The 27,934-nt window shown below is 41.2% G+C and overlaps 1 protein-coding gene across 2 annotated transcripts; it reads right to left on the reverse strand.

Annotated features, from left to right (window-relative positions):
• Nucleotides 1-1,524: 1,524 nt before the first annotated feature.
• LOC310954082 (hexokinase-1-like) lies at nucleotides 1,525-27,934 on the reverse strand. 2 transcript variants are annotated; one of them, XM_083923381.1, is made up of 19 exons: nucleotides 27,551-27,934; nucleotides 24,230-24,392; nucleotides 19,568-19,716; nucleotides 17,861-17,980; nucleotides 17,495-17,590; nucleotides 17,264-17,363; nucleotides 16,828-17,011; nucleotides 15,777-15,932; nucleotides 15,399-15,632; nucleotides 14,072-14,376; nucleotides 11,084-11,232; nucleotides 10,803-10,922; nucleotides 10,446-10,541; nucleotides 7,222-7,233; nucleotides 6,618-6,717; nucleotides 5,754-5,937; nucleotides 5,460-5,615; nucleotides 4,097-4,330; nucleotides 1,525-2,796 (listed from the first exon to the last, which is right to left on the reverse strand). In XM_083923381.1, the coding sequence occupies exons 1-19, from the start codon at nucleotides 27,611-27,613 to the stop codon at nucleotides 2,646-2,648; spliced, it is 2,772 nt and encodes a 923-aa protein (XP_083779507.1). In that variant the 5' UTR covers nucleotides 27,614-27,934; the 3' UTR covers nucleotides 1,525-2,645. The 2 variants fall into 2 exon arrangements, with proteins under 2 accessions (XP_083779507.1, XP_083779508.1); XM_083923382.1 differs by lacking the exon at nucleotides 7,222-7,233.

Below are 27,934 nucleotides of genomic sequence, written 5' to 3' on the forward strand. Positions count from 1 at the left end.
AATTGTGCAGTGGAGAGACTCCATTTACCTGCAGCTGATAAAGAGCAATAAACCCAGAACGCACAGCTACAAGACACATTTTTGCTTCTGCTTCTTATTATTATTGTGTAATTCCAGATCTCGATAAAGATATGTATCATGATCTAGCATGTTTTCTAGTATTTCATTAACAAATAGAGAAATGTATCTATATGAAATAATGGCAGTCATTTTTTATTTTCGTATACTCCTGTTTAGAGCTGCAAAGAATAGTTAAAATTAAATGAAATTAAACTGAATTAAAGAACAAAATAAATTAAATTAATCGCCCACTATTATGATTTTAGATTCATCGGTTTTGAGTCTTTTTTTTTAAAGAAGAAAACAGTTCAAATACTCTCATTGCGGCTTCTTTATTTCTCTATGACTGAGACATAATTAATAATTATAACAATTTTCATTAAATTCATATTAAAACATGTCAAACGGGCGGCAGTAGCTCAGTGACTACTGGTGACTTGGCCGGGAACCGGAAGGTCGCCATTTCGAGTCCCTGTGTGGTGGCTGGAGAGGTGCCAGTTCATCTCCCAGGGCACTGCCGAGGTGCTGTTGAGCAAGGCACCGAACCCCCTGTGTGTGTGTGTGTGTGTGTGTGTGTGTGTGTGTGTGTGTGTGTGTGTGTGTGTGTGTGTGTGTGTGTGTGTGTGTGTGTGTGTGTGTGTGTGTGTGTGTGTGTGTGTGTGTGTGTGTGTGTGTGTGTGTGTGTGTGTGTGTGTGTGTGTGTGTGTGTGTGTGTGTGTGTGTGTGTGTGTGTGTGTGTGTGTGTGTGTGTGTGTGTGTGTGTGTGTGTGTGTAAATTTAATTTCCCCATTGCGGGACAAATAAAGGAATTCTTCTTCTAACGTAACTACTCCTTCACCTTAAACAAATGAGGAGCTCTTTTCCAAAACGCTCTAAATCCATTTTAATAGTTTTCAGGAAAATTACATTTTTTACCCAGACCCACACATTTGGTTAATATTCAGTTTATCTTGTCAAAATGGTTTTTATGGCTCAGTCTGAATGTGTTGAACGGACGGACGAAACAAAAAACTCTCCCGCTTCAGAGCGCCGCCATGTTGGATCGCATAGAACGCCTGCTGAATTCTGATTGGTCGAGAGGACGTATCGCATTTAGGCTAAAAACAGGTTTGGTGCTGGTCGCGGTTTGGAAAGGAACTGCATCTTGAGACCATTTTAAACAAGGAAATATAGAGATTTGGCAGAAACACTGATGAAGCAGTGAAAAGGTTCTGCAAACAGCAAAGTGGCTCAAACTCATTTTTTAAAAATTTGGCTTTTATCTCGTTTTGGAAAAGAGCTCTTCAAATAGAGCTGTCAGATTTGTAGCCTCTGTTGGTAATAACGCGCCAATTTCTCTCTTCCTTTGTAGCCATTTTCTGTACCTGACATTCGTTTATCAAGTTCCCCGTCCAGTATCACAAGTTGTTTGTCCCTGCTGGACATTTTTAAAAACAAGACACCAGGATATACTCCACGACAAAATATAATTTAATGAATTCACTGTTCACTGTGTCGATCACAAATCTATATTGATGTAAAAAACAAAAACAAAAAAAGGGAAAAGCAAATGATCCAATACTCTCCTCTTGTCTTAATGTAAGGCATGCAGTCTCCACAGAGCTTTTGGACATTGAAAGCTAACAGGTCGTCACAGTATAGTACACACTTGACACGCAGCCACAAATACACACAAAAGCGCTCGTTGTATCCACTCATTTCTCGGGGCCCAATAAACATTTATTCTCTGCACGTACAAGGAGTAGAAGAATTCATCACGACACCAAAAGTATAGCATTTCACAAATATAGCAACAGGACACGCTAACACTTCTTCTTCTTCTTGGGCCTTTTACATTTCTACCCTCTGAACTCCGGAGGGATAAATGGCGCGGTGCTGCGGGAATACTCTTAATATGTGAGTTACATCGACAGTTACACTAAAAGTGATTAGTAGCCAAGCACATCGTGGGAGCATGTTGCACGTAAATGAGGATGATTTGAACAGCCGTGACTCTTGCATTCAACCCTTTTGCGGGGAGCCCTTTTTTTTTTTGGGACTGGTTTTTCGGAACCAGTGGCGCCTGTGAAGGAGGAGTTTGGTCATTCAGTTAGAAGGACGCCGCTCATTTGGACGTTACACTGAAATGCTGCTGTTGTAACTCTCACATATAAAAAGTGCCGGAAGTTTCTGTGTGTCTATGGTGCAAAATCCTAACGACCTCTGGGATTCAAAGTGGCCTCAGCTATATAAATACATCATATATTTGCCTCCATATAAAAATAAAATTAGCAGTACACAAATATTGCACACCTAATGAGTTTAGATATATCAGATTCCTGACACGCTATTGAGGAAAATGTACAAACATGTAAATAATAAAACCCTCTGGTAGCAGTATAAATAAATACTTAGATATTTAATTCCCTATTTATGCAGTATGACTCTCTGGCTGTGGCGGGGGCCAGGTGGGGCAGAGGTGGAGTCACGGCTGCCAATGGGGAGATGGAATTGGGCTGTGCGGTGCGTGAAGGTAACGGTAGAGCAGCAGCAGCAGGGTGGTGGTTGTGGTTGTTGTTGTTGTTCTCGGGCTCAGTGCGACCGCCTCACTGCTGCTGCGCGTCCAGCTCTCTCTGGCGGCAGCCCACGGCGGTGATGAGGGCGGCTCCCTTGCCGCTGCCATCCTCGGATAGCAGGAAGTTGACGTCACATTTTGGGGCGAGTTCCTTCACCGTCTGCTGGAAGATCCGAGAGAAGCTGAGGGAGGAGAGTGACAGGAAACTGTGGTTAGAAGGCAGATTGCTACTGAAGTCAAAGAGGAGAGATGCTTTCTAGTACAAGAAATGGAAAACACGACACATCGTGCTCAACTCACAATACAACTTAAGGCTGAGTACTGGATCCTTAAAGTGGATAATAATATGGAAAAGCATGACTCTTTTGGGCAAGATGTCCTTCAGTGTGTTTGTTTTAAGTATTTGTTCTAATTAGCAGACGACCCGCTCTTCTTACAGAGAATCATTAACTCATCCAGCACCAATGTCGGCGTCTTGTCCAAAAAAGTCTGTGAGGCAAAAAGTCTAATGCGAGTGCTATTCTATTGATAATCTAGTGCACGTGTGTCAAAGCGATCCAGTAAAGGGCCGCTGTGGCTGCAGGTTTTCAGCCCGACCAAGCACAAACACACCTGATCCAACTGTGTGAAGGCGACTCAGTTGGTTGAATAAGTCGAGTCAGGTGTGTTCTTGCTCGGTTGGAATGAAAACCTGCAGCCACACGGCCCTTTACTGGATCACTTTGACACCCCTGTTCTAGTACATGCAAGACTTATAGCTCTCATTTAGGGCCTCATGAAGACGTATTAAAACGCTTCCTGGGTAACAGAGAATGAACTGAAGTTAAAGGAGCTCCTCTGGATGTTAGTCAGTGCAATCGTCCGGCCAAGTTCGCAATCCTGCTTCATGAGACAGACCTCTAGTAGCACCGTTTACAGTGGAACTAAGATGCTAGATAAAGATTTTAAGGAAAAGGGACTTGATCAAATGCAGTTCTAGGTTGCTTTTCTATGAAAGGTGGCAAAAAACGTTGTCATTGAAAAAACAATGGTGATCACAGGTGGTTAAGTACAGGACTTTTTTTTAATGTTAAAGCAAAATAGCAAGGTAACAACCCTTCTACTGATAATCCAAAACCCAGAGAAAAGCAGAAAAGTGTCATCTAAAGAGCTGGAAGCTGTGAATGTTTCGCATTTAAAACTCATTGTTTCAGTCAACCACCTTTAATGAATTGATTTAATTGCTTCGGCTGTAGTTTTCCCATCTAAGGCCATTGAGAATGGTTATTTCCTGAGGGGCTTTAATCAGGTTTTCGAGGCCTCTCCTTGTGTAGATCGACAGAGTTTTGTGTCCCATCCACTCTTCAGAAATTATGGTACAAGAAAGTGAGATACAACCTTTGCAGGCTGATAAAATTCAGTACGCTCTGTGGGGTTTTAGAATGAATGAGATGCTTTTCCCACAAACGCGCCCCCTTATTATGTTCTTATCCTGTTTCTTACTGTGGGTGCAGCTTGTAGAGCGTGCCGTCCACGCCCACGGTGACATCCAGGTGGTCCAGTCCTCTGTTCTCACGGATCTTGTCCACCACAGCAGCCATCCCGGCTCCGCAGATCTGAGCCGCGCGGCGGGACACCGAGCCACACACCTCCTTGACGATAATACTGTCATCACAGGTGCTGTCGAGCCCCAGCTGCTGCAGGATCGCCCTGACCTGCAGCAGCGCCAGACGATCACTGTGGAGCAGGAGGGGCGGAGGGCGGAGAGAGAGAAAGCGTGTCAGGGGTCAGCCAACAGCAGGAGAGTCACCGGATCCCTCACAGCTGTTCCCAGAGGCTAAGGTAGGCTTAAACAGTGTATAAACTCAAGTCGTCACACTGCATCCCCCTCCACCCTCATACCTGGGGGTGTTATCCCTCTAGATGCTACTTTTCTGCGAACAATGCTGCTTAAGCATGTGCTCTTACTTGCCTATCCTCTCGATCATACTACTGTTTATATATTATAAACACGCTGCAAATCAAGAGATGTATATCACTTAATCTGGTTTTTCCTACCTCCAGGCAGTATTTAATTTTACTACATTATGAAAATCAACCTGGTCCTGTTTGATATACATAGATAATACATGACGACAAACACGTCTGCTCCCATTTCAGTATTTGAGTTTGTTGTTTGCTTATACAGTTGTTAGTGCAGATTCATTTAAATCGTTTCATTATCACACAAGAAAATATGACAAAATTAAAAGTTATCTGTTTTTTCATGTTCTTAATGTTCATACTATATCATGCTGTAGGGTGGCACTGATGCCAATATGTTTACTTAAGGGACTAAACGTACAGAACCCTTGATAGGGTTTTTAGCTTTTACTAGTTCACTGTTAGATATTGATTTGTGATGTGTTGTACGCAAAGGAATTGTGTGGCAGTAAGTAGTTACACTTACACTAGACTTTCACTATATTTTGGTAAATTTTCACTATATTTTGGTAAAAACACTACTGTGTTTATTTGATATATTACATTTTACAGACAGTCACAAAGTGCTTCACATGTTAAAACAGTTAAAATAAGAAGCAAACTATGAACAAGGTCATACAAGTGATGTACAGTGGTTTGATGCTGAGATTGCATTTTCTGTCTATTATGGGAATAATTTGCTTATCTGCTGAAATAAGATTTTTTTTTTTACCACCAAATGTCCCAAAAAATGTATTCTAGGGTGTATTTTACCTTTTAAATAAGATGATGGTTTGTAACAGACACAGTTTTGTCTGCCTTTCTGGATCTGATGTGTCATAAAAGCCACTGCCACAGCACTGATGAATCACTTCCAGTAAAGCATGTTAAGTGATTCACTTACCTCTCTATCTGGGACAGGAACTTGGTCTCGAAGATGCCCCTTGTCTTCAACGTCTCTGAGATCTGCCCCCGGAAGAGGAATCCGCGCTTGGTCAGATCGATCAAAATCTGCCTGACGATTTCTCCGAGGTACATACCGCTGCACATCTTCTCATATCTGATGTGTACGGGAACAAGGACACATCTTAGTTGGCAGTAAGACAACACTACACTTAACGAGATCTTCTTATAGCTGTTATATAAATTTTGTTGAACTAGCAATGCAGTAAAACATTGAAATTGGAGGTGTCTTCACCTTTGTTTGCCTTCGTTGAGCGAGTTCTCGTCCACCGCCTGGTCGTACTTTGTCCTGATGTCATCCAAGCAGCCGTTGTCTCCAAATGCCCCCCACTCCATATTGACGCACATGCGGCCCTCGTTTCCTTCCACTATCTCGATGTTCTTCGTCTCTTCCATGTAGCAAGCGTTACTGCCGGTCCCTGAGAGGACACACAGCCTATCAGTCTCAAAAAACGTGAACCGTACCTCATTTTCCAAGACTTTCTCTTTCTAAACATTTATGACATTTCTAACTGTAAGTAAGTGTTTCCCTTTAGTCCTGTAGATCAATATAAAAACAGTAGGGCTGATATACAAAAAGTGAGTATACAAGTTCACCATCTAATTATTTTCTGAACTCTGCTCACACAAACTTGATGCGCGACACTGCTTCCTTCATGGATGGATTACTGAACGGCCTACAGGGCAGAGGCCCAGAGGCCATTAGTCAGGGGCCCTGACTCATGAAATGATGCTGAAAAAAACTAAAGAGTAACTAAAAGAGATGCTGCATGACCACAAACATGCACAAAACAACTACAAATTATCTACTAATACTACAAAAGGAAGCAAAATCATCTAAAAATAGATGCAAAACGTACAAAAAGACTCAAAATTACTTTAAATGACAAAGTAAATCCAAAATTAATTAAAATGATTAAAAAGTACATCCAAAGTGACTTAAAATTATTAAAAGTAGATCCAAAAATGACTTTAAATGACTAAAAGTAGATCCAAAATGACTAAAAGTAGATGTAAAATGACTAAAAATGAAGAGGAAGATGAACAGTCGTCAAGAACTGGGAAAGACAGAGTTCTTCCATGTAGTTAGATAACTCACCTGCGATCAGCCCCACCTCGCAGTTGGGCTCCTCGTATGCACAGGTCATCATCGTCCCCACTGTGTCGTTCACTATGGCAACCACGTCCAGCTCAAACTCCTGTGAAAACAAACAGCTGTACAATGAACGCGCTGCAGTCACAACATTACACAAGTCTCACAACTCAAGAGTCATGCTCTCTGTTACAATCCAGTAAGTCACGTCCAGGGTAGAGTTCAAATCATGTCACTTTTTAAATGATTAGAATGATGTTTTTCTCCTTTGCTCCAAACCACGTTGTTAATGGATAATATCACGTATGTTTCCAGGTTTTCACTCGACTTAAAAGCCCGGGAACTTTTCAAACGCCACACATGGGCACACTGCAGTTCAGACGACACAATAAAATAAAAGGCACAAGCTGTTTCAGACTGCTGCAAAATTCAGGGAAGCTCCACCAAAGCACAGGACACACACACACACACTCACACACTCCTCTTCCGCAGTATCTTGACAGTTGGTTTTCCAGGTGTTATGACATGCTGTTAATTTAACAACACACTCCTCCAGTTCCCGCACTGCTTTACCTGCCAGTTTAAAGATTTACAGTCACTTAATACTCACTGGGTTCTCGATCTAAAAGGGCGGAGATTGATATAAGAAACTCAAAAGTGATGATGAATAGACACAACTTCCTGAACACAAAACTGACACTAAAATTTGTTTATTCATAATACAGGATTCAGTTTTGTATAAAATGAATAAAAGTAGATCCAAATTGACTGAAATAGACACAAAATGATTAAGAATAGACCTAAACCCACTACATAGGGATGCAAAATGACTAAATATAAATGTAAAATAACTACAAAGTGACTGAAAAAGACTTAAAGTAGATCCAAAATAACTAAAAGTAGATCCAAAATGACTAAAATAGACACAAATAGACTAAGAAAGACCTAAACCCACTACATAGGGATGCAAAATGACTAAAAATAAATGTAAAATAACTACGAAGTGACTGAAAATGACTAAAAGTAGATACAAAATAACTAAAAGTAGATCTAAAATGACTAAAATAGATACAAAATGACTAATAATAGACCTAAAACCGTCACATAGGGATGCAAAATAATTTAAAATTGATGTAAAACAACTGCACAGTAACTAAGAATGACAGAAATAAGCACAAAATGACTAAAAATAGACACAAAACTGCCACAGAGATGCAAAACGACCACATAGAAATGTCAAAAAATCTAAAAATAGATGCCAAAGGGACTCAAAATTACTAAAACTAGACGTAACATGACTACAAAGTAGCTCACAAGGGCTTTAATAGTTTAGTATTGTATGCGCTGGGCCGTGATGGGTGCTGTTGAGTGTCTATGTTCAGTCAAGATAAACTAATACAATGTAGGTTGTATTAAATTCACACTTCTGGTGGTCTTTTACAGGGTTTGTTTTTGTCCTATGGGAAGCATTTTCTTTTTTACACTAACAGAAGTTCTGCACAGAAGGAACACGCAGCAGAGCAGACATAACAAACACATCATGCCAAAGGACTTTAGCACTGAGAGCTCTTAATCCCATTGAAAAACACTGCTAATGCTGCAGAGGGTTGGCTGAAAGCCAGTCAGCTGCATCTATCTGTCAGTCAGACCTTTTTATAAGTAGGTTTTTGAGGCAACGTGAGACAACAATCGAAGCTACACAGAAACTATATACAAGGTGCGTTGGTCTGCCTCAGCGCGTCAGCAAAGCAGCAGTCAGACGTTCATTTAAACTAATAGGAAAGCGGAAGATATTGATACTGTGGGGCTGAGATGTTTGACATATCTCGACTATTACCCAAACTTCTCAATCTGTATTAATTACTTTAAAGCTCCAAGTTTTACCTATAAAAAATAATGTGGAAGTGCCTTAAAGCTGCATTCTCTCTAATCTCTTATGTCCAGTAGGGGGAGACTCCACTTAAAGCTGCATTCTCTCTAATGTCCAGTAGGGGGCGACTCCACTTAAAGCTGCATTCTCTCTAATCTCTCTAATGTCCAGTAGGAGGAGACTCCACTTAAAGCTGCATTCTCTCTAATCTCTCTAATGTCCAGCAGGGGGCGACTCCACTTAAAGCTGCATTCTCTCTAATCTCTCTAATGTCCAGCAGGGGGAAACTCCACTTAAAGCTGCATTCTCTCTAATGTCCAGCAGGGAGAGACTCCACTTAAAGCTGCGTTCTCTCTAATGTCCAGCAGGGGGAGACTCCACTTAAAGCTGCATTCTCTCTAATGTCCAGCAGGGGGGCGACTCCACTTAAAGCTGCATTCTCTCTAATGTTCAGCAGGGGTAGACTCCACTTAAAGCTGCATTCTCTCTAATGTCCAGCAGGAGGAGACTCCACTTAAAGCTGCGTTCTCTCTCATGTCCAGCAGGGGGAGGCTCCACTTAAAGCTACATTCTCTCTCATGTCCAGTAGGGGGCGACTCCACTTAAAGCTGCATTCTCCCTAATGTCCAGCAGGAGGAGGCTCCACTTAAAGCTGCATTCTCTCTAATGTCCAGTAGGAGGAGACTCCACTTAAGGCTGCATTCTCTCTAATCTCTCTAATGTCCAGTAGGAGGAGACTCCACTTAAAGCTGCATTCTCTCTAATCTCTCTAATGTCCAGCAGGGGGAAACTCCACTTAAAGCTGCATTCTCTCTAATGTTCAGCAGGGGGAGACTCCACTTAAAGCTGCATTCTCACTAATGTCCAGCAGGGGGAGACTCCACTTAAAGCTGCGTCCTCTCTTATGTCCAGTAGGGGGAGACTCCACTTAAAGCTGCATTCTCTCTAATGTCCAGTAGGGGGAGACTGCACTGGCTCCATAAAGAAGTGTGATTGTATAGAAGTAAATGAGAGAATGAGCCTAAACTTCTCACTTGATTTATTACCTACCAATTGAGTTTATGGTCTCAATCTCTAGTTTCACGTGTCCTTCAATACATCATGATGTTCATTTAGTAAATTATGATCCCATTTAGAGTCAAATGGACCATAAAGCAGGGGATGTGTTAGGGCGGGGCTACCATAGCAATCAGGATAGAAGCTTAATGATACACACCCACGGTACTGTTTTTGAAATAGTCTATAACTTTTTAAACCCTCACAGTATGTTTTCACTTCATCAGAGTTGATTTGTAACATCTTGGTCGCCTAAAAATGTCTCGATCAGTATTCCGAGCTAGCCAGTTAGCGCTAGCATTAGCTGGTAACTTGAATTCTTACCTTTCTGGCATTTTTACGCTTTTCTTTTGTAATCTTAAAATGCTCATCATAGACGTATGGCACAATAAAATGTAAAATAATTACACCAGGTCTTGAAACTCTTCAATATCCGATTCTCATTTCTGATAAAAGTCTGATTGATCATTTTATTCGGTATAAGCTGAGCTTCCTGCATTATCGTCGCTCTGTTTAACTTGCACTGCTCATGCTACGTTAAAGTTCTATGGGAAGTCCGAAGCTTCGCCGTTTTAAAATCTGTAAAAGTTTCCCTCTTTTTCTTTTTTTTTTTTTTACGTGCATAGATCTCCCTCTCAGCTCCTCCTTCTAGTCCAAATATGGTCACTTCTGACTCATTATACGAACATGACAAAGGTCAAATGCCAATCTCCTGACTGCAAAACTGGCAATGTCCATTATTATGGTTTAAACTTACTTTGAGCATACCCTACTTTCTCTCTCAGTGGCAGTTAGACTGATTTGTCCCATGAAATGAACTGTGTTTGTTTGTGTTGGTGTCTGCGTTGCTGCAGCTCTAGTGACATGATACCTAACGGTGATCAGACGTACTCGCTGTTTGCCATTACCTCTTTCCTCTTGATCGCATCTCGAAGAAGCTCCACCACATCTTCACCCTCACAGTCCGTGGCCTTGAAGCCTTTGGTCCAGGTTACGAGGATACCCTGCAGAGCACATGAGACTTAATTGGGCAAATCTAACAAAAACGACTTTGATAGTAAAACAAAATAATAATCAAGGTCAACTCTTGGAACCCTGTACACGAGGGGAAATGTATATGGAGACAGTGGATTGGTTATATTTCCTTGAGCAAAGGTTCTTGAGTTGCTCATCCACTGAAACTACTAAACCTTTTCAACTTGGATTTCTTGCTTCCTATTTAAGAAGATACATGTTCTATTTTTGATATTATGTGATGAACATACTGCATCCAAGCTGGTCTGGTGGCAGGGGAAGGAGAAGGTGAAACCCAGCGGCAGGCGAGCACTTTTCATTCCCATGTAGTCCAGGAAGTCGGAGATGCAGTGCACGATGTGGTCAAAGAGCTGCAAAGAGACAAATGCTTCTTAGTGGTTTGTACGCTTGGAGACTTGGCTATTTTTGCTTATTACTTTATTTTCCATGGTGCGACAAAACATGTTTAGATGCATTTTGCATTTAAGCAGAAATGGAAATACATCGTCTGCGAAGAAACCAGAATCCTCACCTCTTCTCCTGTGCCCTGCATGACTTCTATGGGAATGGCGTAGATTTTGTTGTGCATCTCCACCGATCGCTTCTTCCCGCTGCGGATCTTTACCAGAAGCACGCGGAAGTTTGTCCCTCCGAGGTCAAGAGCGAGGAAATCGCCGTTCTCTGTGTCACAACAAGAAAGGCGTTAAGTTGGATATAAGTTTTCTTCCACAGTGTTGATTGAATAAATGCTACTTTCTGATTTCTCTGACACTTAAGAGGCCTTCACATGATAGCCTTTTTATGCTGGGCTCACCGCAAGGTTGGACGCAGAGATCCAGTAAACCACTAACGTTAGCATTGTAACAACCGTTAGCTCATAAACCGCCTATTCACAAACCTAGTGTGACTGCTTCAAGATTCAAGATTCAAGATTCAAGAAGCTTTATTTATCCCGAGGGAAATTATTTTGCAACAGTTTCAATACAAAGGCGGAAAAGGATCAGAGTAACAATAAGCATAAACATAAATCAAATCAAAATAAAGCTAACGTCAGATAAATCAAGCAATGAACCAAGTGTGACAGAGTGCAACAGAAATCGTGGTTAAGCGTAGGTATATACAATATACAACAATACGCAGCGTGCAGTTTAGCAGCAGATTGAAATAAAATAAGTACAAACTAGATAAGTGAGAAGGAGCGATAAGTTATAAGTGTTAAAAATGTTAAAAATGTAGCAGCATGTCCTACAGAACTAAGTGACAGTAAACCACAGTGAAATGTAGCAGCATGTCCTAAAGCACAGTAAGTGTATCAGCAGATAGTTACAGTAAACCATTAATAAATAAAGTGATGTAGTGGTGGTATAAAGTGACAGTGTAGTATAGCAGCATTACTTACTGAAGTAAGTGACAGTACAACTGAATAAAGTACAACTGAATAAAGTGGTGTGGTGTGGTGTTATAAATCTCCAAGCATTACGTTTTCTTCCGAGAGATACGACTTTAATGTAACGTTAAATAGTTTGGGTAACGCGGACACACAAACAGTTTTTCCTCCATCTTACTAACCGGCTTGATGTCGCTCTAGTTGCCTATGAAACATACACGTCACACGCAAATTTTCTATCTCATTGGTTGCGCTTCTGAAAGGTCAGCGGTAACTAGGTCAAAGTGAAACTGATTTGAACTTTGAGTGCAGCGTCAGAGAGGCAAATCTGAGCGGTGCACGCTGCTTCCTCTGGCGCTGCCGCTACATTGGGCGCTACCACCTCCTCCATAGGAACAGCTGGCGCAAGGCATTTTTTTAACGCGTATCGTATGTAGGGGCTATTATTCATTCATTCATTCATTCATTCATCTTCAACCGCTTATCCCGGGGTCGGGGTCGCGGGGTTGCTGGAGCCGATCCCAGCTGACATTGGGCGTGAGGCGGGGTCCACCCTGGACAGGAGGCCAGTCTATCACAGGGTTAGGGGCTTTTAAATAATTTAAAAACCTAACTAACAGAAACAAATATGACATGGCTTTGAAATCTCTATAAACTTGTCTAGACTTGATGGTAGTCTCTCCTCTGTCACTAGTCAAAAGAGATATATACGATGACAGTTTCACGGAGGGGTTTTTAAATGTAAATATGGAGAACCTGATTTACTTGTGTTCACTGTGATAATGCGGCGATGATTTTGGAAAACTGCCAGGTAGACAAACTGTTTAAGTAGGGAGCCTCAGGGGCGCCCGGTAGCTCATCTGTTAGCAAACATGGTTAAAACATGTCCCGTCAAATTAACTTCAGTCTGCTGCTTGTGCGCTGACTCTCCACCTGATTGTGAACGATTGTACCGTAAGTTGAAATCTTGGCTGGATGTGACTGTTTTTGACTCTTTTCCCTACTTTTTTTTCTCACATGCAAATAGTTGAGTCGGCCGCTGAGCTGAGGATATTAAATTAATGAACTACTTCAATAATGGATTCATTGTTTTGAGTCAAGGGAAAAGAAAATCCAAATTCTCTGATTCCAGCTTCTTAAATGTGAATATTTCCTGGTTTATTTCCTCCTCTGTGACAGGAAACTGAATATCTTTGAGTTGTGGACACAATACATTTGGAGACGTGTGTGTGTGTGTGTGTGTATATATGTGTATATGTATATATAAACAAAAATATGTAGCATTAAAATACAGGTCATTGCTTTGAAAAAAAGATTTCACCATTCTCATATTGTGATAACTGTGTTGGTGATTACACTATATAATCATTAAAAACTAGATAAAAATATAATACTAATACTCTTGGAGTTTGGGAGAACTCTGATCCACATTTTCCACCTTTTTCTGGTTTAAAATGTAATTGATTAGTGGAGAAAATGATCGACAGATTAATCAATAATGAATAAGATTATTCCCTAGTTTGAAATGCTATTTTTATTCTCAGTTCTTTTTCGTCAGTTTATCTCATCTCATCTCATCTTCATCCGCTTATCCGGGGTCGAGTCGCGGGGGCAGCAGCTTTAGCAGGGGACCCCAAACTTCCCTTTCCCGGGCCACATTAACCAGCTCTAACTGGGGGATCCCGAGGCGTTCCCAGGCCAGTGTGGAGATCTAATCTCTCCACCTGGTCCTGGGTCTTCCCCGAGGCCTCCTCCCAGCTGGACGTGCCTGGAACACCTCCCTAGGGAGGCGCCCAGGGTTCATCCTTACTAGATGATCCTGAACCACCTCAACTGGCTCCTTTCAACGCAAAGGAGCAGCGGCTCTACTCCGAGTTCCTCACGGATGCTGAACTTCTCCCCCTCTCTCTAAGGGAGACTCCAGCCACCCTCCTGAGAAAACCCATTTCGGCCTCTTGTACCCGTGACCTCGTTCTTTCGGTCATGATTTTCGTCAGTTTAGAGATTTGTTTTTCTTTCCTCTCTGCAGGAAAAACTCTGGATAAGTTGCATTTATATTCTGTACAAGGAAACAAGCTCCACTACAGGGTCCTTCCCCTCCCACCTGTCTGCATATGGATCATTTTTAGTCACCTGTTCCATCTGGTGTTCTTCGGACAAAAGTGGGCAACATTTTGACTGTAGCTTCCTTGTGGCTGCTCTTCTTCAGGCCTCTTTCAATCTCCGCCCTCATGCGCTTCTTCACTTCTAACAGCTGCGCTTTGCTCAGCCGGAACTCTGCCATCGTCTGCTGAATCTGGCGCGCCTGCTCTGTCAAACGGTACGCCACTGCCGTCACCATGGCGGCGCCTTTCGCACTCCCACTCTCAGACAGCAGGAAGCGGACATCTGAGTCTGGGACCAAGCGGCGCACTGTCTTGTGCAGACGGCGAGCGTATCTGTTCAGAGAGCAAAAGAGATCCTTATGAGAGACACGCAGTATTAATCTTTGCTTCAACACCAAATGCTCTTTAGATGTGAAGGTGACGGTATTACATGATACCTCTTTTCACTGTGAACTGACACTATTTCATATTATTACACTGCTACTTTATGATTATGATTATTTTTTTTATGATTTTAAAGTGTCAACATAAATACAGAAAATAGATATTATTACAACATTAATGTGGCTATTTCCTAATATTTATTACAAAGTGAGAATGCCGATCTCTTATTTTTTCAAACCAATGACCTGTATTTTAATGCTACTTATATATTAAACTTTATAACTTATTTGGATTTTACATTGAATAGGTATATTACAATTAAGACATTGTATTATTAAATATAAATATGTGGCAATTCATTTATATCTTGTTATAAGTAAAGATGAGTGGTGAATAATATTAGAAATTAACTATTCCTAATTAATGAGGTGGAATTAATTATTCTCGCTCCTTTTCGAATGTGTCTAAAATGTTGAAAAATGTGGATCAGAGTCCAAAACGACGTCTTTAAATGTCTCGTTTTGTCCACAACTCAAAGATATTCAGTTTCCTGTCTCAGAGGAGGAAAGAAACCAAGAAATATTCACATTTAAGAAGCTGGAATCAGACGTTTTTACCTTTTTTTTTCCTTAAAAAATTACTAAAACGACTATAATCAATTATTAGTTTGCGATTCAGTCAACTGGCAACAACATTGTTGCGGCTCTGTTGTCATGAAGAAACATCTACCCGACTTAAAAGAGCAGAAATTATTATTTTTTTGTTTTTAATGACTGATTTATGGGAAAACTTCCCACTCCTAAAAGCAATGTCTGCTCTGCATCCTCCATATTCCTCAGAGGATCATGTTTCCTTGCCTTGATCTAGTTGTTTGGTTTTTTTTGGGGGGGGGGGGGACATTTGGGTGGCTGTAGATCTGTCAATATCCAACATCACTGTCCTCCCTCTTCTCCTTTTTAAAGAATACTCACTGAGGGTGCATCTTGTAGAGAGACCCGTCGATGCCCACGGTGGTGCGTAGGCGTGCGACTCCTTTGTTTTCCTTGAGACGGCAGAGGATGCCTCCCAGTGTTGCGGCGATCAGATTCGCCGAGCGGAAGGACACAATGGTGCACACGTGCTGCACGGCCAGACAGTCTTCATCGGAGGGCTCCACCCCGAGCCTCGTGAGGATTTCCATACATTTCTTTAGCCCCTCTTTAGTCCTAAGATGACAAGTATTTCACATTATTCAAAACCTCATCTCTATTGTCGTAGAACAACAAGCAAAAGCAAAGTGAAAACTTTCTGCAAACATGTTTCCCAGGACAACAAATCGAGGTCATAGTTTTCTCTTGTGCTTTACTCACTTTTCAATGGCAGACACATGTTTCGTCTCGATCTTTCCTTTCGTCAGAAGCTCGGGGGTTATCCGTCCCTCAAATAGCAGCCCCTCTTTGGCCATCTTGACCAGGATGAGTCGAACCAGCTCTCCCATGTACATCCCACTGGCCATCTTCTCAAACCTGAGCAGAGAAGAAGACGGCAGCGTTGGCAGGAAGCAGTTTGAGAAGACCTACTGTAGGGTGAGTGTTGGACTCAAGAACGCTCAATATACAATAACACACACAACACAGAAAGCAAAGAAGATGCTCCTGTTGCATTTGTTGATTATGATCCGAATAAGTTTGTATTCTTTTTATTGAACCTTTCTTTAACCAGGAACAAACCCACTTAGATTCAGAATCTCTTTTGCAAGGGGATCCTATCCAAGAGAGCAACACAGTAGGTCCACATAAAGTACACACTTGAAAGCAACCAAACAAACATAAAAGCAGTTAAAACAGTTTGGCACGACACATCATTGCATTATAATCACCAGCTGCGTTCAGTGAGAGGACATGCATTCAAGAGTCAATAGTCCTAGTTTTAAAATCTCCCATACTTGGAAGGTGATTCACTGTAAGACGACTCTCTAATTTATACCAGGACAAGGGTGCAAATGTCTTTTAAAGGCACTTTAAGAAAGACGAGAAATGGCGTTCATAATCGATCTATGGAGCCTGAGACTACAGCTCTTGGTGTTACGAGAGAACATAAATAATGATTGCCTTGTAAAGAAAACACCAGTGTTCCCATCTATAATTGTGCAGAGAAGGCCAATCAACACTCAACAGTCACATAAAGGCGACAATGATGAGAACGAAAACCTGAATCCGTTACAAATCATGATGCTTCACTGAATCCAGCGTAAACGTGATCTGATCCCAAGGAACTATAGGCGTACTCTAGGGTGTCACAATTCTCTTCCGTATGTATGTATTTATTTATTTATTCATGCAGGGCATTTCTCATAAAGACTATGCTCTCTTGGTAAAACCCTTGCTTGTATAAATAAAGCTCTTGAAGGAAAAAACTTACAGCTGCTTTCCCGGGTTGATGGATCCCCTGTCGATCTCGCGGTCGAACTCTGTGCGGATGTCCTCTAGGGACCCGTCATCCCCGAAGGCTCCCCACTCGGTGTTGATGCACATCCGGCCCTCGTCTCCTTCCACCAGATCGATGTGACGCAGCTCCTCCATGTAGCAGGCGTTTGTTCCTGTTCCTGAAAGGAGGCAGAGCAGCATGACCTTCTGCTCTGTGCGTCCCGTTGAGTTATAATGCCTTTGGCGCCCCCACATGTAGAACTTTGGTCATGGTACTGCGAGGTGCTTTGTGCCAACTTTTTTTGATAAGATTCAAACAAAACTGCCCTTTGTATGTAGATGCAGAACTGGTCTGCAACTACATCTTTTCCCCATCAGTTTATGTAATCCACTTCATTGTTTGTCCTTAAAAATGGAGTGTGTGTCTTTACCTATGATGATGCCTACTTCACAGCGCTGATCGTCAAATCCACAGGTCATCATGGTGCCAACCGTGTCGTTCACCACTGCCATGATGTCAGCGTCATAGTCCTGGGGAAAGAGTTTGGATGGACCAGTCATTTTAAAAAGTGTACCACAAAAAAAACATATTGCATTTTGACTGGTAAAATAATCACTATGGTATTGTCATACTTAAATAGTTTAAAGAAAAATGAACTCACCCCTCTTTTCTTAATGGCCTTGTTCAGGAGACTCACAACATCCATGCCTTCTACACCACTGACTTTAAACTTCTTTGTCCATGTCAATAAAACCGCCTATAAAACAAGTGCAAGGACAAACTTTTAAGTTACAGTTAGACGGGCTTGGCAAGCCTGAAACATCAGTACATTGTTATTCCAACCACAGCTTCAGTTTCCAACACATTAATTAACACTTCTTTCTAATGGCACCAAGAGTACAGTTCAGTTAACATTTAGCTTTTCTGAAAACGCAAAGACAACAGTGAATAACACTCTGAAAGTAGATTGTGCCCTAGTTATCCCTTAAACTTCAAGCTATACGGCACATTTGTTCAAGCGTTTTACCTCATCTAGTTTGGTTTGAGCGCAGGGGAAGGAGAACGTAAATCCTACAGGAAGCTTTTTATCCTTGATCTTTTGCTTCTCCATGAAGTCGCCCAGGCAATCTGCGACATGGCCAAAGAGCTGCAGAGAGAAAAGAGACGTTTGTACTGCAGTCTTCTACAGGATAACAAACGAAGATTATATTTGAATACAGCTTTTCTGCAGCAGCACAACATGATCACAAAAAGATGCTAAATGACCACAAGTATACGCAAAACGACCAAAAATGACCATAAAGTTCCATAAAAATTACTGTAGGGATGCAAAATGACCACGAAGAGATGCTAAATGACTGAAAATAGACACAAAATGACCACATAGAGACCAAAGATGATAATATAGACATGCAAGATGATTAAAAATAGATGTAAAATTACCACAGAGGAACAAAATGACGATCCCGGGAACATAAAATGACTAAAAATGGCTAAATCCACCACGGAAAGATTTAAAATGACTATAGGGATGCAAAATGACCACAAAGAGATGGTAAATGACTAAAAATAGACCATAGATGATGACGAAGACACACAAAATGATGTAAAATGACCAAAGTGAGAAACAAAATGATGCCACAAATGACAAAAAAAGATGCAAAACCACCACAAACATGAAAAAGTAGTAAAAATATATGCAAAACCACTACAAAAAGATAAAAAATGACTAAAAATAGATGCATAACCGCTACAAAAAGATGAAAAATGACAAAAAATAGATGCAAAAACAAGAAAAATGACTAGAAATAGATGTAAAACAATCACAGAGTTGCAAAACAATTAGAAAGACAAATAAAAATGGGCGTAAAATGACCACAAAGAGAAACAGAATGACTACAAAGCGACTCAAAGTAAAGCCCAGGGGCCCATTGTCTAATCATCCATCCAACCGTGAGCCTTTGGCTACGATTAGCAGGAGGCTAAACTTAACCTCCTAAACTATTTCCTTTTGCATGTTTCACTTTATTAAAGGCTGCTTCATATTTATAATGTTTATATTTTACCAAATCCCTCTATTATAAAACAAACCTGTTCATATAGCACGTTACATTTTTGGGCAGCTGTCCTCTTTGACATTTCATTAAACAGCATCTGTCTTTGCTCTGTCTGTGTCGAGTCATGCTCTGGACCAATCACACGGCCCCAGACAGGCTCTGGTGTTTTGGCTATCGTGTTACAATGCGACTGCCAGCTGTTCTCTGCAAGTTCAGTGAAGGTCAGCGTCTGTGCTGACTTCACCGCCATTATTCTGCAGCGTTATAGGGGGTGTCGTTTTACACACTGTGATCCTCGAGAGGACCTCGGAAGCTACTTTACAAACACTGAATGTATTTGAGTGGAAACAGTTGAGTGTCGGGTCTCAGTCGTGAGTGTTTAAGTGTCAGGGAGGGGGAGAGAGAGAGAGAGAGAGAGAGAGAGAGAGAGAGAGAGAGAGAGAGAGAGAGAGAGAGAGAGAGAGAGAGAGAGAGAGAGAGAGAGAGAGAGAGAGAGAGAGAGAGAGAGAGAGAGAGAGAGAGAGAGAGAGAGAGAGAGAGAGAGAGAGAGAGAGAGAGAGAGAGAGAGAGAGAGAGAGAGAGAGAGAGAGAGAGAGAGAGAGAGAGAGAGAGAGAGAGAGAGAGAGAGAGAGAGAGAGAGAGAGAGAGAGAGTGAAGGAAGAATTATTTGTGTTTACCCGTGTCCCGTTGCCGTGGATGATGTCATCAGGCGTCTCGTAGACCTGACTCTCCATCTGAACCGGCTGCTTCTTGTCCTGCGTCACTTTGACTCGCAGGATGCGAAAGTTGGACCCTCCGAGGTCCAGAGCGATGAAGTCCCCCTTTTCTGTCAAAATAAAACACAGAATAATGGTCATACCCGTTATGTGTTAGCATTGAGCTAACAGGCTTTTTAATTAGCGTGGTTGTAGCAGTTATGCTAGCTATAGGAGACGTTTTCCTTGTTAGGATGATGTGATATTCACAAAGCTAATTTCCCTTAGGACGTTAATAGTAATTATTTTATAGTTATGTGTTAGCATTGAGCTAACAGGCTTTTTAAATTGGTGTGGTTGTAGCAGTTATGCTAGCTATAGGAGATGCTTTCCCTGTTAGGATGATGTGATATTCACAAAGCTAATTTCCCTTAGCACGTTCATAGTAATTATTTTATAGTTATGTGTTAGTATTGAGCTAACAGGCTTTTTAATTAGCGTGGTTGTAGCAGTTATGCTAGCTATAGGAGATGTTTTCCCTGTTAGGATGATGTGATATTCACAAAGCTAATTTCCCTTAGCACGCTAAAAGTAATTCTTTTATAATTATGTGTTAGCATTGAGCTAACAGGCTTTATAATTAGCGTGGTTGTAGCAGTTATGCTAGCTATAGGAGATGTTTTCCCTGTTAGGATGATGTGATATTTGCAAAGCTAATTTCCTTTAGCACGTTAATAGTAATTCTAATTATGTGTTAGCACTGAGCTAACGCCTGTATCAACTTTTAGCCTCATAAAAGCTCCGTTTTTGGACATTTTTACATTAAATTACATGAATTTATTGATCTCCAGAGAGGAAATACAGGTGTTGCAGCAGCACAAACACAGAAATAAGAAAATAAATGGGAAAAAAATAAAAATTATGAATTAACAGATAAAGTAGAAGTAACAATATAAGAGCAATTAAAGACAGAGTAAGTGAAAAATTACAAGGTTAAGCGACAGAGTTTGATTAGTAGTGTGCAGTAGAATAGAAATAATATAATACTAGACAGTCACCACCAAAGTAAAGCTCACATTTGTGCTTGCGATTGCACGATCATGGGTATTTTAGTAACACTGGCGTGAAGCGATGTGCTTCACTCAATGCCTCAACAGGTTCACTTGTCACGCCATTAGCTGGAATGCAAATCATGTGTGCATTGTCTCCGCAGAGTCCAGATCTGTGACCCGAGAGTGTAATAAACCTCACAAACTTATGATTAAAAGTAGTGTAATAGAAACGACCAGAATAACCTGAACCCTGCAGAAACTAAAACCCGGGAAAGAAAAGAGAAGACACACAAGTCAGGTGCTGAATTAGACTCTCACTCCAGGCAAGAAGCCAAAAACGTAAATGGATCCTCAAATTAAACATAACCTGGAGTTAATTTCATTACTCAAATATGGACATACACCTTGTAATGAATATATTTCTGTTTAATGTATTTAATGCCGTAGCTCTCTTTGATTGCCAATGATTTAATGTAGCTTTAAGGCATTTATCTGGCACTGATCTAGAGCACAGAAGGATTAAGTATCTCTCAACAGAACACATGATAGTGAGTGTGGATGTACCTTTCCTGTTGCAGGGATCAAACCTGTGACCTTTTCAGTTACCAGAAAAACATCTACGACATCCTGCATTGCATTTACTGCATTGTGCTAGTAATCTCAATGACCTGAATGGAATGAGATGTGTTTGGCGCTTGACATATAGAAGTGTTACTGATTTGCTGCAGAGCATGTGTCCATTGTAACAGACCGTGTCCGACTATAACCTCGGTGCAAGTGTATATGCACACTGGCTTTTCTTTAATTTATTGCAGCTCATCAGGTCTGGTGACAGGAGAAGTCTGTTGACTGAGTAACTTTTATTACATTTAAATCTTTTAATCAAGTCCTGTCAGTCATATGGTGCAGTCCTATTAGTATTATGTAGTTTTGTTTAATTGTCTGATTCATTGGTTAGCACTGTCACCTTACAGTGAGAAGGTCACAGGTTCGCATCCCAGCCTGGGCCTTTCTATGCGGAGTTTGCATGTTCTCCCCGTGTCTGCGTGGGTTTCCTCCGGGTTCTCTGGTTTCCTCCCATAATCCAAAGACATGCACATGTTAGGTTAATTGACCATAGGTGTGAATGGTTGTCTGTCTCTGTACGTCTCTATGTGTCCTGTGATAGACTGGCGTCCTGTCCAGGGTGGACCCCGCCTCACGCCCGATGTCAGCTGGGATCGGCTCCAGCACCCCCGCGACCCCGACCCCGGGATAAGCGGTTGAAGATGAATGAATGAATGAATGTCTGATTCAGTGACTGTATGATGACGATGACTGAGTGATTTTATTGTTTATGTAAGGCGACCTTGAGTGTTCAGAAAGGCCCATAAATTATAACCTCTATTTAAACTCAGGAATATATTAAGGAGATAAAAAAGACATTTTAAAAAGTAAATCCGTAATTTCAGAAAAATAAAGTGACACAGAATAATGAAAAAAGAGAAATCTAGTTAAAAACAGGAGCAGTTGGAAGTAAAATAAGACGCAGTTATCGATTTCAATTGTCCGAATAGAATAGAATAGAATAGAATAGCCTTTATTGTCGTTGCATTTGCGTACAACGAAATTGGAGTGCTACTCCCCCTTGGTACATTTTTAGAAAAGAATATATAATAAAACAATAAGCAAAGTATAATATAAGCAATAAAAACACAATATAGTATAAACAATATAATAATGTGGACAGTATAAACAGATGGGGAACAGTATAAACAGATGGGTGGAGAACAAACTATACTAAAATATGTTTATTTAATCATAATTATAATTATAAACTATTGTAAGAAAAGTTGCAAAGTTCAGAGCCAGCTAGAGCAGCTGAAGGTATGGTCACGTTGTACATCTAGATTCACAAAACTATTTAGATTTGTCACCAAGCATTTATCCCAGATTTCAGTCGAAAAACCCTCACACAGTAAGATATTGACTTTTGATTCTGTGTGATTATATTAAGTTTATGAATAATTAGGGGCGTGGCCTCTTGAGTGGCAGCTAGCCGCTGGCCCTCACGTCTCCTCGGAGGTAAACGTCAGTCAGATGGACGTATCTCCCTCCCCTCAACGTCACATACATGCCCTTTTTTGGTAAGAGGAAATGAGGCGGAATCAAAGTCTGACAAGATGGCGACTCCCGTAGGCTAGGACGATCGGATCAACTCGAGAGTTTTTCTCCGGAGTCGCAGCCAATCACCACAAGGGTTCTTCCTCGATTTTAACATATGATAGGACCTCGGAAGCTGCTTTACAAACACTGAGTGTAGAGTACTTTTAAAAACTGTACATGACCCATACGGACAAATGAGCTGTAAGCTTTGATCACCCAAAGTAAAACAAACAAAAACATATATAAAATATTTACTTTTAATGGGAAAAAACTTTTACCCAATTTCCAAATTATTTGAGCTGCACCTGTACGCGTTACAGTGGTCGGAAGAGTCATCTGTTGTTCTGATTGCCACGGCAACCCTTCCCATCATGTCTGTTGTTGCTGTCAGAGGCTCTAAAATGTCTATCAGCTTCAACTCCCTCCGACCTCATGTTGTCGTTTGAACCTGAGGCTATTTATAATGTGGAAGCAACCCTGTCGCTCTCCTCTGGCCTTGTTCGGCCCACGGTATGTCTGACAGCCACTCGGTGTTATTTGTGTGTGCAGGCGATTTTTGCTAAGGACATTTAGCACATTTAAATATTCCTACTTCGTCAAAGATTAGCTAGACACAGAGCCGAAATAGCTACACCATTGATTTTGTATTTCTTGTTTGTTCTTGATTGTTTTCCCGGTAGCTGCGTTATTGTTCACTGTTAATTTTTATTTATTTAACCAGGAAAAAGACTCATTGACGTCTTTATTCACGATGCTAAAGCTTCTAAAAATCACAAAAAAGAATAACGCTTATTAGGAGCATTTTAAGATTGCAAAAGAAAAGTGTCAAAATGCCAGAAAGGTAAGAATTGCTTTAACAGACAATTAACTAGATGAACATTTTACAGACTGCAACTTTAAATTCAAACCAATAAAACTGTTGGGTGTCAGAGTATGGAGCGTGATCAGGCCAGTTGCACTGTTGGGCCTCGGGGCCCTAAAACAATAGTGACCTACTGAGTCCAAATCCAGAGGACAACACAAAGAGGCTGTCATCACACAACCGGCCCGACGGTTTCACCACATCAGCACATTGTTTATGGACGGACAGAATCAGGATGCGTCAGGCGCTGCTTTAACACACTGTTACAGTATAGGTGGTGATGTGTTACTTCTGCAAAACAGCGACACTCTTCGTCTTGATTACAGTTTTACAAATAAACTCTTAGTGCTGTGTGTCTCTCATATACGTTTATCTCAGTGTATTAAACCTATCGATACTGTTCACCTATGTCGTTGACATAGTTGTAGTGTGGACTCTGCCTTCCACTTGTGTTATATACATTTATAATTTTTGTTGTGGACGGCCCTTGAACCTTGATAACGTTTAGGACTCTGTGAGCCGTATCGGGCACCTGAATTAAAATCCCACGTTTATTTGTCACAATGTGTTTTTGTTTGTCGTTACCTGATCCGTCAGGGATGGACCTGACGAAGGTGGGCAGCATCTTGACGGTGGCAGTGGGGCTGGTGCCGTGGCCGAGCCCGTTCTCCATTTCCCTGCGGAACCGGTTCATGATGTCCTTGACCGTGTCATCCGATAAACGCATGGAGTACAGGTACTTATCGATCTGGGGAGCAGACACAAACACAGGGTATCATGGAGGATTCAAAACCTCACATTAAAAACAAGACATACTCGTACAAGGTGGGGGGTTTCCTGGGCACGTTATGGTGTGAAATACAACTTAAAATAGTTCCGTCCCAAAATTTAACCACAGATAATTCAGCGCGAAATGCACGCTGCAGGTAACCATGGCAACATTACTGATGTTGGTAAAACAAAGTACATTTATTTGAGTATTTTCATTTAATTATACTCTATTTTGAAAGCCACTATTGTACATGATGGATTACTGAAGAGTAGTTAGGGGCCCTGACTCATAAAATGTTGCTGAAAAAAAACACAAAATTATCAAAAAGAGATGCTAAACGACCACAAAACAACCACAAATGAGCACAATGAGACAAAAAACGACCAGGAAGAGATGTGAAATGACTGAAAATAGACACCAAAAGACCACATAGGGATAGAAAATGATGGCAAAGACACAAAATGATTAAAATAAATATAAAATGACCACAAAGTGAAAAAAAAGATGCAAAACAACTAAAAAAAGATGCAAAACCACCACAAAAAATGCAAAATGACTAAAACAGATGCAAACAGCACAAAAAGATGCAAAATGACTAATGGTAGATGTAAAACCACCACAAAAAGATGCAAAACGACTAAAAAAAGATGCAAAACCACCAAAAAAAAGGTGCAAAATGACTAAGAATAAATGCAAAGCAATCACAGAAGGATGCAAAATGACTACAAATAGATGCAAAATCACCACAAAGACGTACAAAACAAATAAAAATAGAGGTTAAATGACCACAAAGACAAACAAAATGAATACAATACAACTAAAAGTAGACTCTTTGTTCTTGTTCCTATGTAGACAGAGTTGGGGGGGCTCTTACATGTCTGTGCCCAGGGCCCTGTTGTTTAAGAATACGTCCATGCCTTTACTTGTAACATCCGAGTACTTTTACCATGACTGGTTATTGGTTAACTTACTGTTTGAACAACTATGGATGACATGTCAACGTGGTATAAACACTAAAACGCACTGTGAGTTGACCTGAAAAAATTATGTGTTTAGCACTTACTTAAATAAGAGAGTAATAATAAGAGAGTAATAATAAGAGAGTCATGATGAGAGATTGGGTGCGGAGGCTGAGTGTTCGTCAAAAAGTCAATCGATTGATTCACTTGACTCAGAGAGGGAGCCTCAACCAGGACTCAACATGCTAACACGAGACACAAGTGGCTGAATTACCGCAGTACAGCACAAAGTTGAAGGAATAAACTGTGAAATGCAATAACAAACAATGCAGCAACATAATCGGCTTGTTTAGAATAGCAACATTAGCAGTAGCATCTGTTAATGGGGCGTTTGATATGGGGGATTAGGCCTGCACATTCCCTATTGTTGCATAATCACACAGTACATGCCATCGGGGCACGGCAGAGGTCAGACTGTCCACATGTTTGTTTCTCAGGCAACTCTGTGTCATTATTATTATTATTATTATTAATATTATTGTTGTTATTTACCTGTTAAAATGACTAATGCAATGTGCAGTACAGACATTCAAATGAGAGAGAGAGTGCTGAATTTAGTATTTCCAGGAGACAAATCACTTTCGCCTTCAATCCTGCGAGGCTGTGTGCCAACACTACGACTTTAATTCTGCATCTGCTTCTTCCAACATTTTTTGTAACGCCAATATCTTTTTTAATAATCGTTTCCAAGTTGTGTTTTTCCAGATATCAAAGAGGGAATAATCTGTGAAACTGTAAATCATCATAATACGTCGTAAATCAGAAGAGGAAAAACTGAATTACTGCTTTAAAGTTGTGTTAATGTCGTAGTTTTTAATATTTGCACTCTTTGCACGGTGCAGACAGATGTGCGTCCTCCACAGAGCTGGGTCTGTCTGGCGTTCCTGTCTGTTATAGTGAAGGTTTTCAACGCCACCGTACTCTACGGGGGAATTGTTGGGTCTCTGTAAATCATAAATAAGTCATAGAGTGTGGTCTTTACCTACTCTGTAAAGTGTCCTGAGATAACTTTTGTCATGATTTGGCACTATGAATAAAATTTAATTGAATTTTTCAAACTTTAAGACAAGACAATTCAATGAGTTCCTCACATTACTCTAAATTCTCTACATATTGTAGACAAGACTTTTCCAACCTTTAATCAAAGCCGTACTGTTTGATTTCCTTTCCTGTCTTCAATATTCAAACCCAAGGCGCCATTGTTGTTTATGCCTGCTCCCCCTAAATTTAGCCCTGGCTTATTAATTTTCTCGGTATACTTTTTTTAATCCCCACTGCGTTTTAAATAAAGTGTTGTGTGTTATAAGAGTGCTTGGCTGAACATCAGTGGATGAAAAAAAAGTTTAAACTCTATATTATGATGCTAATTCTGCTAATTTCTTTGCACACTTGCATTATAGTCATGAAGTCATCTCTGGCTGCTGCTCAACCCTTTAATATGCAGTTGTATCCAGGACAACTGAGTCATACCTCATTAGACACAGTTGTAAAATCCGCCAACACACTTCAGCGGAGGCACGTGCATCTACTGCACTGTGACATCATGCATGACATCACATGACTGCCCCATCTCACCTAACCTCCCCTCCTCATGTCACCGGCCCCTCATCCCTGTGCAGTGGCTGATTTCTTTGCATCACCAACAGGCTCTCAGGTTTCTTCAGTGCTGTCTTTGCCAGAGGTAACGAGAGAGTGGAGTGGAGGAGAGGGGAGGGAGGGGATTGCATCGCTCACGACTTTGCCGCTCACAGACACCTGTCTGCTTCAGACGCCCTGGCAACCGACGCTCCGGAAACACTCTTAACTGTAATGAGGGTCTGTCTGCAGCACCACCATCACTGAACACAGCCCTCTTCTCAAGGACATTGATGTCAAACCCCAGAGCAAAGTAAAATAGAGACAAATCCAAATTAGAGCTCATCATGGCCTCCTCCTCCTCCTCCTCTTCCTCCTTCACTTCCCAAATGCTGCATCCTGCTCTCCCAGCCCTGATACGCCCCTCAGGCTCAGTGCTGACATGCAGCTACTGCTAACCGGCATCCATGGCTGTCCACACAAGGCTGCTGTCACATTACACTGCCCTTACAGCGAAACACAAACCCTACTTTCACTCACCTTTTTGAGTTGATCATCCTTCAACTCGGTGAAGTAGTAGGCCAGAAGCTGCGCTGCTATCATCCTGCCTGCACGTCCGCCAGGAGCTGTCAGCGAATATGAGGTGGTTTAGAGAGTAAAGAAGGAAGGGAGAAGGAAGGAAGGCTGCCGGCTGTTCTCTTCTGTTCCACCCTGCGTTGATCCCTCTTTATCCTGAAGTGGAAGTAGAAGCAGGCCTGAGCTGAGTACTGTGGCAAGGCAAGGTTAAAAGGAAAAAGAGTCTGTTGAAATAAGAGTGCAGCAGCGACCGTGCCTGCTAGTCTGCGATAGGCACACACTTGCAGCCTCACACACGCACACACACGCACTTTAACACACAACACACACAGAGGCAGGGTTTGACCG

Source organism: Echiichthys vipera (genome assembly GCF_963691815.1).
Source record: "Echiichthys vipera genome assembly, chromosome: 2".
NCBI classification, from domain to species: Eukaryota; Metazoa; Chordata; class Actinopteri; order Perciformes; family Trachinidae; genus Echiichthys; species Echiichthys vipera.